The sequence below is a fragment of the Syngnathus typhle genome, linkage group LG8, assembly GCF_033458585.1.
Source record: "Syngnathus typhle isolate RoL2023-S1 ecotype Sweden linkage group LG8, RoL_Styp_1.0, whole genome shotgun sequence".
Taxonomy (NCBI): Eukaryota; Metazoa; Chordata; class Actinopteri; order Syngnathiformes; family Syngnathidae; genus Syngnathus; species Syngnathus typhle.
The window spans coordinates 11,944,889-11,959,913 of NC_083745.1; the positions used below are offsets into that span (position 1 = coordinate 11,944,889).

The 15,025-nt window shown below is 42.5% G+C and overlaps 1 protein-coding gene across 6 annotated transcripts; it reads left to right on the forward strand.

Annotated features, from left to right (window-relative positions):
- Positions 1 to 847: 847 nt before the first annotated feature.
- On the forward strand, positions 848 to 14,834 carry plekha3 (pleckstrin homology domain containing, family A (phosphoinositide binding specific) member 3). Of its 6 annotated transcripts, none has more exons than XM_061285482.1 (12): positions 848 to 1,500; positions 2,237 to 2,353; positions 2,413 to 2,562; positions 2,657 to 2,778; positions 2,867 to 2,989; positions 3,987 to 4,030; positions 4,406 to 4,491; positions 4,804 to 6,073; positions 6,165 to 6,295; positions 6,385 to 6,428; positions 6,741 to 6,969; positions 7,444 to 8,173. In XM_061285482.1, the coding sequence occupies exons 1-8, from the start codon at positions 1,461 to 1,463 to the stop codon at positions 4,896 to 4,898; spliced, it is 777 nt and encodes a 258-aa protein (XP_061141466.1). In that variant the 5' UTR covers positions 848 to 1,460; the 3' UTR covers positions 4,899 to 6,073; positions 6,165 to 6,295; positions 6,385 to 6,428; positions 6,741 to 6,969; positions 7,444 to 8,173. The 6 variants fall into 6 exon arrangements, with proteins under 6 accessions (XP_061141466.1, XP_061141468.1, XP_061141465.1 ...); XM_061285484.1 differs by having other exon boundaries at positions 6,165 to 6,211; XM_061285481.1 differs by having other exon boundaries at positions 4,804 to 6,033.
- Positions 14,835 to 15,025: the final 191 nt, after the last annotated feature.

Below are 15,025 nucleotides of genomic sequence, written 5' to 3' on the forward strand. Positions count from 1 at the left end.
TGCAAACAATGTTCAAGAATCAGTGATAAAGTTGAAGCCTCAACAAGACAACAACCCCAAACACTGCTCAATTTCTGCTAAGGCATTCATCCAGAGGAACAAGTACAATGTTCTGGAATCCCCATCTCAGTCCCCAGACCTGAATATCATTGAAAATCTCTGGTATGATTTAAAGCGGACTGTCCATGCTCGGAAACCATCAAACCTGACTGAACTGGAGATATTTTGTCAAGAAGAATGTTTAAAAATACCTTCAACCAGAATCCAGATTCTCATTGGAAGCTATAGGAAGTGTTTAGAGGCTGTTATTTCTGCAAAAGAAGGATCTACTAAATATTGATCTCATTTATCTGTTGGGGTGCCCAAATTTATGCACCTGTCTACATTTGTTTTGGTAATGATTGCACACTTTCTGTAAATCATATGAACTTCATTTCACTTCTCAAATATCACAATATTTGTCTGCTATACGATATATTTAACTGAAATTGCTGATCCGAACAACCAATGATTTATAAAGTCAAATCTTGCCAATGATCAGGGGAGCCCAAACTTTTGCATACGACTATGCAAAGAGAGAGAGAGAGAGAGAGAGAGAGAGAGAGAGAGAGAGAGAGAGAGAGAGAGAGAGAGAGAGAGAGAGAGAGAGAGAGAGAGAGAGAGAGAGAGAGAGAGAGAGAGAGAGAGAGAGAGAGAGAGAGAGAGAGAGAGAGAGAGAGAGAGAAAGTTAAAGTTAAAGTTAAAAAGTTAAGTTAAAGTCCCAACGATCGTCACACACACACACATCTGGGTGTGGTGAAATTTGTCCTCTGCATTTAACCCATTCCCATGTGATTTTGATCCATCTCCTGGGGAAGAGGGGAGCATTGAGCAGCAGCGGTGCCGCGCTCGGGAATCATTTGGTGATATAACCCCCCAATTCCAACCCTTAATGCTGAGTGCCAAGCAGGGAGGCAATGGTCCCATTTTTATAGTCTTTGGTATGACCCGGCCGGAGTTTGAACCCGCAACCTTCCAGTCTCAGGGCGGACACTCTACCACTAGTCCACTGAGCTGAAGAGAGAGAGAGAGGAAAAATTGCAATAAAATAAATAAAATAATGCAATAAATACACCGAGTTATTTAAAAACGCAGTAGCATTTACTATTTAGTTGAATTTGTGTGAAGAGACCCTCGCCAGCCTCCGTCGTCTGCGTTTGTTTTGTTGACATTTTTTGTCCTCTCTCCGTTAACTGACTTGTCGTCAAGTTAGCGACAAAGCTCACATAGAACGACGCAATGCCTCCAACATTCACGCCAGCTCGACAAATTCCGATTTATTTTAGAGCGCAATAAGCGCAATATGACAGTTCCGCGGTTGACCGACCCGTCGTGTTTCGTCGCTATAATGCCGCGAGGAATCGACAGTTAGCTTTAGCCCGTTAGCAGCTGTGACAATTTAAACTAGAAAAAATACACACATGGAGGGCGTTCTGTACAAATGGACCAACTACATGACAGGTGAGTCTCCTTTCTGTGTTATGGGTATTCACAATATGTCTCATTTCTGGACAGGACCATTGCTATCTTAATAGTCATGAATGTTGATTGTGATAGAATTACAATCGTGCTAAATTAGAGCCAAGACACTACTTACATGATATACTGGTGTGACGCTAATTGTTTGACTACTTGTATGACTACTTATTTCAGTAGCTCAAGAAGTGAAACTCACGGAAATATTTTGCTCGATGTTTTTCAGAAGAAAAATTAGAAAAGATTTTATATATTTGATAAAAATCTATTTTACTTTTCTTCGCAGTAAGATGTAATCATACAAATTATATTTTAAGATTTAAAATATGACACTGTTTAGTAAATGTACATAATACAAGAAATAGATTTTTTTTTTTTTTGAAACTCAGAATTTTTTTGTGTTTTTCAGGTCCCTTGAATTGTGCTCCATAAATCCAACTTATTAGAGAAAAGCCCAAAATATATGTACAAATCTTGAAATAATACTATATACAATGCAAATATTTGAGAAGAATGAGCAATGCGAGTATTTTTAATCCCAGCGTTTGTAAAGAAGTCATCTGTAAAACGAATACCGTTCTGTATTTACTCACATGGAAGACTAATGGCATAGCATATTTACCTTTCATTGGAATTGACATTGCTGTTTGATGTGCATCTTCATAATGTTTTGGATGAATTGAATAGTATTTCTTTGTGTGCACACACACACGTGCGTTAGGGTGGCAGCCACGCTGGTTTGTGCTGGAGAACGGCGTCATCTCATACTACGACAGCGAGGATGATGTCGGCAAAGGAAGCAAAGGTTCCATCAAGATGTCCGTCTGTGAAATTAAAGGTTGGTTCATCAACATTCGTCGAGTGAAAGCAAGCGGACCTGACGTGGCTCTGTTTCAGTTCACCCGACCGACACCACGCGTCTGGAGCTGATCATTCCAGGCGAGCAGCATTTTTACGTGAGGGCGGTCAATGCAGCAGAGAGACAACGTTGGCTGGTGGCGCTCGGGTCCTCTAAAGCCGGAACCTTGGACTCGCACAGACACAGAGGTACTCATACAACATCCTGAGCAATCGATTCATACTACTCATTCAAGTGGATGATTGGCCACCCCTGATATGTGGATATGCGTGTGCGTTGCAGGTCCGGACTGTCTGCGCACCAAAATGTCTGAGCTTCGCCTGTACTGCGACCTGCTGGTGCAGCAGGTCCAAACCATCCAATCACAGAGCAGCGCAGAGCAGGAGGGCACGCCCACATCCGAGGTTTCAAACGAAACGAAAACACGGTTTGTTTGTGCCTGTTTCAGCTTGGACGCCAGCGGAAGCTCACTTTTTTCCACCTGATCCCCAGGCCTCGCTCCTCAGCGCCACCTGCACCACCTTTATCCGGACACTGGACGAGTGCATGAGCCTGGCGCAGCAGAGCCTCGCGCCGCGCCCACAACCTCCTGAAAGGCTCAGCCGCCCTCCTAATGTGCGTGCGTATGTATCGTATGCGATGTGTGTTTTAAGCATACAAAGACAACATACCGTAATTTTCGGACTATAAGTCGCTCCGGAGTATAAGTCGCACCAGCCATAAAATTCCCAAAAATGTGAAAAAAACATATAAGTCGCTCCGGAGTATAAGTCGCATTTTGGGGGGCAATTTATTTGACAAAATTCAACACCAAGAACAGACATGAACGAGCAACAACAGGCTAAACGATACGGTATGCTAACGTGACAAACACAAACGAGGAGCTGAGAACGGGCCTGACGTAACATTCAGTTATTTAAAAAAAACTATTACATTAAATAACACGTTTATAAAACCATCTGTGTCACTCCAATTCATTAAATCCATCGATCGTCCTTTGTCAACAATGCCGTGTGCCGCGCCGCAGTTCAAATTATTCCACAGGCCCATACAACGATATATAAACTATATTTTAAATAACTATCACATAAACAACAATATTATCAAACCATTTGTGTCACTCCAAATCATTAAATCCATCGATCAAATTTCTCGCCCTTTATGTCATCCTGATGACAGAGGACATGTCCAGAGGATATGGCGCTTTAAAGTGTTAATTACTTTATTTGATTTTTTCCTCTCTATTTTTCATGTTTTGAATATGTTCAAGATAAAGATATCAAAGCGTGTGAAGTGATCAACTATACTAAAAATAACATGTGAAGTGGTCAACTATACTTGTAAGTAAGTGATGTGTTAATGATCAAGTAAAAAATTCTGAAAAAAAACATATATAAGTTGCTCCTGAGTATAAGTCGCCCCCCCACCCAAACTATGAAAAAAAACGCGACTTATAGTCCGGAAATTACGGTACATCATTGAACGTGTACTTCCTGACAATGATGGTTTTAAGAAGATGTGCCGGGATAGACTCCAGCATGGACAAGCGGTTCAGAAAATGGATGGATGGATGTTGACTATTCCGTGTTGATGCGAAATGTTTGGTGTCCAGATGAGAAGATCAGTCAGTCACCCCGGCACGTCCATTTTGGACAGGTTAGTGCCAGCGCACACTCCCCCTTTGGGTTCCCACCTAATTCTGTCCTTCAGGCTTTCCCGCTTGCTGATCCCGCTTTCAGCTTCTTTGCAACTCTTCCATGTTTCTGACTTATTCTTTCTGTGTAAGGTTCTCTGCTTGTCATTCCTTTAAACGGCCCTTGTCTAAGCTTTGTAACGAATGGATAAATCAACTAATTGATAATTTAATTATTTGGTAACTTGGTAACTTCTTTTTTCAAACAGTGGCCGATACTTTTGCCCATTTTCTCGAGATGTTACAGACCAAACCAATGACTGTGTCAATTAACTTGTGTTTGTCTATTTTCCACTCTGGCAAAATAACGGTCGGTGTGTTGTTTATGCGTCGTTGAGGTGCGGCGTACTGAAGGAGAGCTCCAGCGGATCCAAGCCATGGCGGGACCGGGCCAGCTCAGACACTTCAGAGTTGACGTATAAAGGTGCCAGCAAGTTTGGATTTGGTCTTTACGTTAAAAAGATGTAGCGCAAAGTTGATTTCCAAATAGAACCCATTTTGTTACAAATCGGGCAAACAAACGACATTCAAGACAACCGTTCAGTAATCTACCGTAATATTAATTGTGGCTTTGGTTCTTTTTTTTTTTGCAGAAGATAAAGAATATATGCCAGTGATACTAAGTGAACGGTCCGTTTTTAAGGGAACAGCCGTGTTGTTAGTGTGAGCAGCGCACGGGAGGCCTGGCTGAGCGTCATTCAGCAATGACTAAAGCGACCAGGTGTTTGTGTTCCAGGATTGCCGGACTCATCGCACATCCCTGAAGAACGAGGGGTCGCGGCCAGTCCGAAGACCACGCCTGCAGACACGGACACAGACCTGTCCATCTGAAGGTCGGAAGGTGTCGTTTTGATGCAGACGCCGTGAATGTATTTTACTCGCTCTCTCTGTGGGAGCACACCTTTGGCAAATGAGCACTTTGGACGTCGGTTCTTTCATTTATATTTGCCCATGGGACTCAGAACTTGAATTCCTGCTGCGGCAAGTGGGACCAAAGTGGACGCTGTCCTTCCGGCCCTCTCTCCCATCCGCACAACAATGTGAACATGTGGCGCCATATTGTGGTGATGGTCGCGGCTTTGATGTTGCTGCTGCCTTCAAAGACCATACCTGTGTTGGGACTTATTTTCTCATGAGCAATTTTCTGTTGGTTCATTGAAATGTTCACAAAATCAAAATCTTTGTACCGTCTCGCAGCAACTGCGCTCAGAATCAATCACGTTATCTCCCTCCCCCCTTCCATGAATATATGCCATCGTGTTTTTGATCTATTCCCAATAGCGCCAATGTGAGGGCGGTGCAATGCACGATTGGTACTTGTAGACAGCAGCTGGACTCCATTCATCCATTTTTTTACTTGCCGCTTGTGCACTTTAACAGTCGAATTCCTTTTCTGGAGGGATTGGGATAACTGTGTCGCCATGGCAACAGATTCGGCACTTAACCATATGGCGTTAAAAAACAAACTGCACTAAAGCACCTAAAAATAATCAGAATTATGATATATTAAAAAAAGTCTTTTTCTGGATGTTATGATACCCCTGAATAAAATCAGACACGATTCCTTTCTAAAGCATCTGTCCAAGTAGTTCATTTATCTCACTGAAGTTTTGATTTAACAGCTGTTTTGAGTCACATGCAATATTGTGTGCGTCCCCAAGAACCAACACCCGTACAAAAATTACTTTCTGTACAGGCTCTCCCAAAAATGTCCACACTCTTTGACCACCCATTACTGTACTCAGAATTCTTCTTTCCACTAATGTTTTCCCATAAGCCATTCCACTGTTGTGTGTGTGTTTGCAGAAGGTGTGTGTGCTCGTGGTATTTGTTGTTTTTGTCTCAATGAGCAAGCTTCACCCACGATGGCATCCGTGCCGGATGCGGTCTGAGCTCGCCCGTTGAAAAGGGTGTGAACACAAATGAGAAATTGAGCAGTCGCCTCCAAAACTATTGGAATGGAAAGGTCAGTCAGTTCCTTTGTTCAACTTTTTCAAATGAGCAAGGTCTGTTTCAATAGATCACTTGAAAAGTGATGTTGACAAATGAACTTGAAGCATTTCATATTTAATGGCATGACCCTTTCTTGCGCTCCAGCTTCACTTCTGCAAAAGCGGACACGATGACAGCGATGACGATGATGTGTAAGCAAACGTTTAAAAAGTGGCTTTGGGCGCGGTCCCTGGCTCAGATGGACGCGGCGATGAACAGACGACAGGCGCTCGGCCGTCAGTTTGCACTTCACGTTTTGGATGTCTTTGTCTGATATTTCTCTTTAACGTGCGTAACAATTTGCCACTTTGTTTAATTTGGGCAGGAGGAGCCGAGGAGCAACTTGGAGCAAGTCCAAAACCACGCAAGGTAACAGCACAAACGAATGTTAATGTTACTGTTACTTTTGTGTCAAAACCAAATGCCAGCAACAATCAAAATAGAATTGGTTTGAACCTTAACATTGCGCTTAGATATACAGGAAAAGAAAAAAAAAAAGACTGAATGCATGATTGATGATTCACTGAAAATGGCAAAACAATGTACCTCAATGAATGTTCAAAAACATTTAAAGGTTAAATGCAAGTGAAGTGTACGCTACTTGAAAACTCAAATGGAAGGTGTAAAAAGAAGTTAACCGTGTGTGCGCGTGTCTTCCCGTGTGTGTGTGTTGCATTCCAGGCCCGGTGCGCTCCAGAGCTGGTGGTTCTGGCGCGCTGCGCGGGTTGTTACAAGCGGCCCAAACACGCCACCCAGGCGGCAGGACCCTTGGAGGATCAGTCGTCCTCCAGTGAAGAAGACGACAATGAATTGGAATGCGAGCCGCCGACAGCGGGCACCAGTGAGCACGAGGGACCCCGGGCCGAGTGGCAGAGCGAACCGCCAGACGCCAGGACCACCGGCCTGCAAGGTGACTGCTGCCTAATTCCCTTGCCCAGAATGCACACGCTACCCAATCTGCACACATGAGAAAACAAACACAACCAATCTATGTGTAAGATCATCATGTTTTCCACACGTCATGTTTTATTTTTTATTGTCGCTGTTGTCATTGTTGGCCAAAGTGTTTTTTCTCCTTTTATGATATTCAATTCACAAATTTGCATCAGTAAAAAGTTCATATTTTGTCCATAATTCATTTGATAACTTCATTACGGTTCATGTACGTTTCATACCTTTTAAAATGGCATTTTGACACCCGCTGCTGACTGAAAATGACATCGTGTGTTGAGGCCAGTCAAGACTCAGCTTGTGATCATTTGCTGAGCCGTGATTGGTTGGTTATCAAATGAATTATAGAAAAAATCTGAACTTTTTACTAATGGAAATTGCAAAATGCGTCCAACAATTCCCGCTGAAAGTGTTTCCCTTTGTTGCCCCTCAGATGGCGTGTCCCCCTCGACTCAAGTCCAGCATTCACCTGCAGAGGGCGCCAGCCAAAACACGGACCCATAAGGCAGCCTGTCATGTCACACACGTGCGCTCTTCCCCAAAGTCGCAAACAAACATGCCTCTTACTAGTCATAATCATTATTTGTTGAAAATTGAGAGCCCATCACAGGTCAGCTGATTGTCTTGATCGCTCATGTACACACACTCACTCACACTCACACACACACACCTACGCACACACACACCTATGCACACACGCACACACACACACATTGTTTACTGGCCATTGAAAATGAATTGGTCATTATAGTAAGATAACAGACTCTACGAATTGAGTGTTTTTGTTCCTCCGTTGGAAAAAAAACAGCAACAACCGAGTCTTAGGTTCATGCTTCCCTGTTGAAAAGTGTCAAAACATGTTCAATTTGCCTAACCTGAAACCTTAATGCTTGTTTGAAACACCATCTCTGGTTTGGATCCCTAATTTGAAAACTGTCCCAAAGTCCTAATTTAAATCTCTACCTTCTCAGCCTTTCAAATGAAATCCTGTACCTTTAATTTCCCTCATGATCATCATATCGACCTATCTACCTATTTGAAAGCCCAACCTACGCTCTTGAAAGCTTAACCCTGTGTTGAAACCATAACCCTCATTTCATATCGAAATTGCATCAAACAAAGTCAATCATCTGTCAAATAAATAAATCAATAAAACACAAAAAGTGGGAGTGACACTTTTGAAACTACTGTACAAAAGCTACATTGACGGTGCCCGAGTCGATTCGCCTTATTGCACGCTGCTTTCCGTAATGGGCTGCGGCTCAGACCACTCCCTCTTCACCACACACGTGCGCACACACAGACACGCACGCTCTCTCTCGCTCTCTGTGTCGATCTTTCTTTGTTTGTTTGCACGAGCGTCGGACCGTGATGGAGCCCAGCAGCCCCAAGAAGATCCAGTTTGACGTCCCGCCACTGCAGGGGCACTTGGACCCTCAGGCCGCCGAACACGTGAGTGGGCCAAGCCACCATCAATGGGGCCTCTCTCTACTTGGAATGCTTGCGGGCGGTCATGCGGGCGCCACTCTCGTCAACAAGCCATTGCGGGCTCTTGAGTGTCAAATAACACTCGATGAAAAACACTTTTTAAAAGTGACAAATTTTGAAAATGGGTGGTGGACGCAACAATGGCCAAGTTGTCCAGCGTGTCTTTCCCACGAAGCGGCTTCCAACTGGTCATCACTTGCTCCTCCACAGCGATGAAGATGAGGAGGATGATGCCTAAATGACATCATGTGTTTGTGTTTGCGGGAGGCTGAACAAAATGTCGTCTGTCCAAAATGTAAACACGAACGCAAAGTTCTTGTCTGCATTCAAGTGGAACAAATCTGATTCGAAAATTTCCAAGTGGCTTGCGATGCTTCATCAATACGCCATGCAAGTACACGCACAAAATCCTTTCTGTATATTCTACGTGTGTTTTACAATTTTCGTGATTTTACCGTGGTAATACTTTCTAAACCTAGATTATATTTGACATTCACAATCATGGATATGGGTCGTAATTGCTTTTATTGCATTGGTATCAGAATATATCATAATTGTACCTTAATTTACGATTCTTTTTTCTCTCTCGTTAGAACAAAAGTCAATTGTAATAAAAAATAACATTGAAAATATTTACACAGTGCATGAATGTAATTAATATGACTGTTGTTGTCAGGCAGAATCAGTCTGTTCCATGCAGTTTAAGTGATGGGAACAGGACTCGGTGGTGAACACTGACACATTGACTCATCAGCTTCTTGCTTCAGCATTTTATGCACTTGAAAAAGTATTTTTCTCCACCCGACTTTCTGTTGACCTTCTTTCGATTCTTGCTATGTATTGAGTCATTAAAATAAACTTGCATGGTTGCTTTTGTCAGTTAATCTTTAGACCATACAACTTTTTTGAGAATGTTAATATACATGTATTCCCACAGTGTATCACTCTGAACCAATTTGTGTTGATCGTTTTGTAGCGCAGTTAACATAAGTGTGTTTTTTTCCATGTTGTTTTCTTCAGATACGTCGTAGACGACCGACGCCTGCAACTCTGCAAATATACAGACAACCAGGTAACACACACACATGGGTGCGCACACACAAACACACACACACACACACATTGCGTAACTACAGGTAATTGGCGCTTTGGCAACACTGTTTGTGGCAAACAAGAACCTTTTGAATGTGAGGGGGATGGAGGGGGGGCGTTGAGGGGTGGGAGGCATAGTAAGGCTATAATGGGGCCTTTATTAGATTGGAGCTGCAGCATTTGGGAAGTGATGTCAGTTAGTGTGAAGACTGAGCTGATGGATGCTGAGCATGCACGTATGTGTGTGTGTGTGTGTGTGCGCACGTGCGTGCGCGCGTGTGTGCGTGTGACTAACTGACTGATGGAGTGGCGGGCTGTGTTCCATTTTGTGAGCTCAGCTTGGCGAGTTTTCTCGTGCAAAGTGTCCAAACAGCATCAAGTGTACAACAGAGGAGTTCACAGAGTATATTGTAATGTCTAGTCTGTAAAGTGAGTCTGAAAAGTCTACACACCCCTCTTCAAACACCATGTTTTTTGCAGGTGGAAAAAACAGAAGCCTTAATGTGAAAACCTTTAAATGTGTACATCCTAATTTGGGGAAATAAAGGAGTGGTTAAAAATAAACAATTGAGATGAGGTTGTGGGGTGGAATTATGACTTGTTGTCAAATTTCCCACCTGTTTGTGGCAGAAAAGACCCAACGACAAAGCGGTTCATAGAAGTCAAGCTAGGGTGAAGACAACATTAAAAATGGTGGAAGGGTGTGCTCACTTATGCAACCGCCATATCAGTTGTTTAGTTTTACATCCCTTCTCAAACAGATTTCATTTTCTATTCAACTGAGTCGCACAGGCTCTGGGCTGCATAAGTAGTGTGAAAAGTTTTGAAATCGATGATTGCCGTATTTTTTGGACTAAAAGTCGCTCCGGAATATAGGTCGCATTAGCCATAAAATGCACAATAAAGTGAAAAAAAACCATATATAAGTCGCACCGGAGTATAAGTCGCATTTTGGGGGAAATTTATTCGACAAAAACCAAGAACAGACATGAACACGCAACAACAGGCTAAATGATACGGTATGCTAACGTGACATAAGCACAAACGAAGAGCTGAGAACGGGCCTGACGTAACATTGACAGTTATCCAAATAACTATAACATAAATAACACCTTTATCAAACCATCTGTATCACTCCAAATCATTAAATCTGTCGATCGTCCTTTACGTAAACAATGCCGGGTGTGCACCACGCAGCTGACGCCGGTTGCAGTTCAAATTATTCCACAGGCCCATATAACCATATATAAATTATATATCAAATAACTATTATATAAGCAACAATATTATCAAACCATCTGTGTCACTCCAAATCATTAAATCCATCGATCGTCCTTTAAGTAAACAATGCTGGGTGTGCGCTGCGCCGCTGACTTGGGACTCGTCTTCAGTTACAGTTCAAATTATTCCACAGGCCCATATAATTATCCATTCATGCATTTTCTGAACCGCTTAGTCCCCACGGGGGTCGCGGGAGTGCTGGAGCCTATCCCAGCCGTCATCGGGCAGTAGGCGGGGGACACCCTGAACCAGTTGCCAGCCAATCGCAGGGCACACAGAGACAAACAACCATTTGCACTCGCACTCACACCTAGGGACAATTTGGAGTCTTCAATCGGCCTACCAAGCATGTTTTTCGGGATGTGGGAGGAAACCGGAGTGCCCGGAGAAAACCCACGCGGGCCCGGGGAGAACATGCAAACTCCACACAGGGAGGCCGGAGGTGGAATTGAACCCGCACCCTCCTAACTGTGAGGCAGAAGTGCTACCCAGTGCGTCACCGAGCCGCCCATATAGTTATAAACAACAATTTTATCAAACAATCTCTGTCACTCCAAGTCATTAAATCCCGTGATCGAATCCTTTGTCCTTTACGTAAACACCGCCGCGTGTGCGCCGCGCCGCTGATGTCAGTTGCAGTTCAAATTACAGTAATCCCTTGCTACATCGCGTTTCGTTTATCGCGGTTTCACTACATTGCAGATTTTATTAATTTTGAAAATACGTGAATAATTTCACATATGAATCGCTCCAGAGTATAAGTTGCCCCCCCACCCAAACTATGAAAAACAACGCGATTTATAGTCCGATAAATACGGTATTTTGCTTTGTTCTAATTAAAAAAAACAACAACAACAATGCCGTGACTCTGTTTTGTGTCTCGTGCAGAGGCTGGAGATCAGAACAACGCCAGTGGAGGCTCTCAGGTTTGTACGCGTGCACATACGCACACAGTAGAATGTGGAATAAGGTTTTTGGTGTGTCTGCCCTTTGCAGTCTGTAGATGGCGCTCACAGGAAGCAAAGCACCTTGGCCCCGCCCACCATGAAAGGTAAACAGTTCATTATAAAATATCAATCATAAATTGGAGTTAAGCTCTAATTCTGGAACACATCGCGGTGGAAGATGGCTTGTGTGTCCGCGTCAGTTCTGGAGTTCATGGTTCCGATTTTTGAAACAGAGTTCTATTTTTACAAGTGGCGCATAAATGTGTGCGGAGGTGCGCTCGACTGGAGCGTGGTAATTTCGCAGACCCACACGAGCTGGCTCATTCAAAAAAGGGCAGTCTGTGCTGTAGTGAGTGTGAACACAGCTAATTCAGCTTGAGCGGGGAATTGCGAGTTGGTTACCTTCCTTGTTGTGATTGTGATGCGGCATGTCCACAAAGAGATGCAAAACAACAACAAACTTGATGCATTTCCTTCTAACAGCCAGGCACAAAGTGAAGACCTTAAAAGCTTTTCTTCTATCGATTCACTGAGAGTGTGTGCGTGTATGCGCGCGCCAGCTTCTAAGTGCTTCACGAGCAGCGTCAGTATTTAAAGCGGAGCAGCAGAATTTCCCCAATGCGGAATAAGGCTAAAATACTGCAGTGAATTGCAAAGTTGGATCAATGTAAAATTTCATGATTTCTGACCGTTGCGTGTGGAGTTTGCAGCACAGTGCGAGATTCAGCAAGCTATTACTTTTCAAACAATTAGTATTGCTTGGAGGGTTTCATTTGATTGCTATGTACATTTAATTTAATTGAACTGCACATTTTTTAATGTATGTAGATGCATTCTTTATCTATTTTAATTTAATTAACAAATTTAAGTTGTATGTTCATAATTTAATGTAGTTGCATGTTTTAGTTGAATGCAAGTTTTATTCAAATTCCTTTATTTTTTATTGCCGTTTATATTTAATTATATATATATATATATATATATATATATATATATATATATATATATATATATATATATATATATATATATATATATATATATATATATATATTTACTATGCAGATTTAATTTAATTGATTTATTTATGTATTTTCTGATTTTAATTCAATTTCAACTCATTCAATATGAGAATGTATCACGCAAATTGGATTTTTATTACTTTTGATGCAAGATTTGTTCAAGTGATACAATTATTTTCTGTTACATTTTAATGCGAGTTGTAAAGTATGCATTTTTATATCATTGTTATTCAATTGAATGTGTTTTCTGTCCGTTTTCATTTACTTTTAACTTTAAGGTATCTAATTTGCTGCAAATTATTCATGATATGGTTTGGATGAAATCTAATTTAGTTTCAAGATTTTAACTGGACTTGATTGAATTGAATGGCAAACATGTGGAGGCGCTGTGGTTGCCGTTCTCAGAGCTTCACGTGGGGGCGGAGCAACTGCCCGACTGTCAGCTGAGTCCAATCACAGCGCAGCTCTATGCCGGTTCCTACCCGTGGACCAATCAGAACAGGCCAGAGGAAGCCAATGGGAACCCGACGGCCCTTTTAGCCAATCACGGAAGAGGCGTGGCGCAGAGCAACAGTTCAGGCGGTAAATGATTAATCATGGAATATTTGTTTTTGCACGGCAAACACTTTTTAAATTATATTGCAATCTGAAATGATTTTGAACATATTTAGCATTTTCTGATCATGCATGCAAACATGTCTTCCTGGATCAACAAAGTTGGAAGCACTCAAAATGTGCAACGAGGTTTCCAATACGTGTGCATTTCACAGTCGGCTTGAATGGAACCTACTCGACTAACTTCTGTTTCTTACGCATCTCTTTGCTTGGTCCTTTCGTCCTTCCATTTCCTCAGATGTGTCATGTGATTCGCATAAAGAGGTTTCCAGTCCCGACTCGGTCTCCCGGTAGCCGCTGCTGCTGCACTTCCTCCAAGTAACTCTTCCTCTTCTCCTTCTCTTCCTCCTCATGTCCATGCTGCTGCATTAACGGCTTGACAAAAACAACAGCTAGAACCCTGTACAATCAATCTCATGTAAGATGGCATTAATGCACGACATGGCTGTGAATAAAGAGCTATTATTATATGGCAGGTGGAAACATAGAACATATCTTGAATCATGAATTATGATGAATATTGTGGCTTTGTGGAATGAGATTTCTGAAATCCAGCCTCATTGACTCATGTTTTGTACCCATTTTGTATCCTCTAGAAATCTTTGGGGCGCCGGGGGGGGGGGGGGGGTACATAACACATCTATGAGGTCATCATACATTAATATTGACGCAACAATGATCACGGAAATATGACGGGGTGGTCATGTGAGCAGCCAATAAACGAACCCGGTGCCATTCTGTTGAGTCCTGCCATCGTTTGCGTCACTCTCCGTAATGCACATGCTTAAATAGACGATCAAAAGTATTACCGGCAAAAACGTACTACTTTATGGATTAAAAGCGCTCTTCATGTTAGAGTTGTATTATACTGCCCTCTTATGGCCATTGTTTGCACACTAAAAGGAGCGAGCGCAATGTCAATGGGTATTGCGCATGAAATTATGACGCAATTTATAGCGATTTTCTCCGTCCTTTACATTTTATTCTTTTTTGTTTAAAAGAAATCCTTTACCAGCTCAGCTGGACACCAAATCGTTAAAATACGTGCTCCCCTAAAATTTAGATTTTTCTTTCTGCCATCCAAGTCAATTGAGAATTTAATCGAAGCAACGAGTCTTTTGTTTGTTGACGTGTGTTTTATTGTATTGATTTTCTTTTCAAAACCATTCAAAAATGCGTTTCATCACTGAGCTGTTCGTTTTTGCAGGCAAGCTTGAATCTCCCCTACCTGAAGAAGAGGAGGAGGGGGAGGACATCACGCATCAGGCTGAATAGAGTGGGTGCGAGTGTTTGACTATTCGGAATAAAACATACTAGGGGACTGCCGCACTGTATGACTTAAATTAGCTCAGAGCCCTAAATAAAAATACATTTTCATGGTGGTTGTTATTTTTTTCCAAGTTGGGCTTAAAAACATCTTGAGCGGGTTTGGTCATCCGACATTGATTGGTCCTTCCAACGTGTGCTGCCAACGGCCAATCTCTACACGAGCCGGATGAAGTGGTACGCTCAAACTTGGCCAACTAGCCAGGATCAAATGGACAGAATGGAGTGAAAAGCTCACTTCGCC

Bases quoted from the DNA above. Each gene is read 5' to 3' on its own strand.
- plekha3 (XM_061285482.1), top strand. From the start codon at position 1,461: ATGGAGGGCGTTCTGTACAAATGGACCAACTACATGACAG. The intron at 2,563-2,656 runs GTACTCATACAA...TGTGCGTTGCAG, and splicing joins GGACTCGCACAGACACAGAG to GTCCGGACTGTCTGCGCACC. The intron at 4,031-4,405 runs GTTAGTGCCAGC...TGCGTCGTTGAG, and splicing joins GGCACGTCCATTTTGGACAG to GTGCGGCGTACTGAAGGAGA.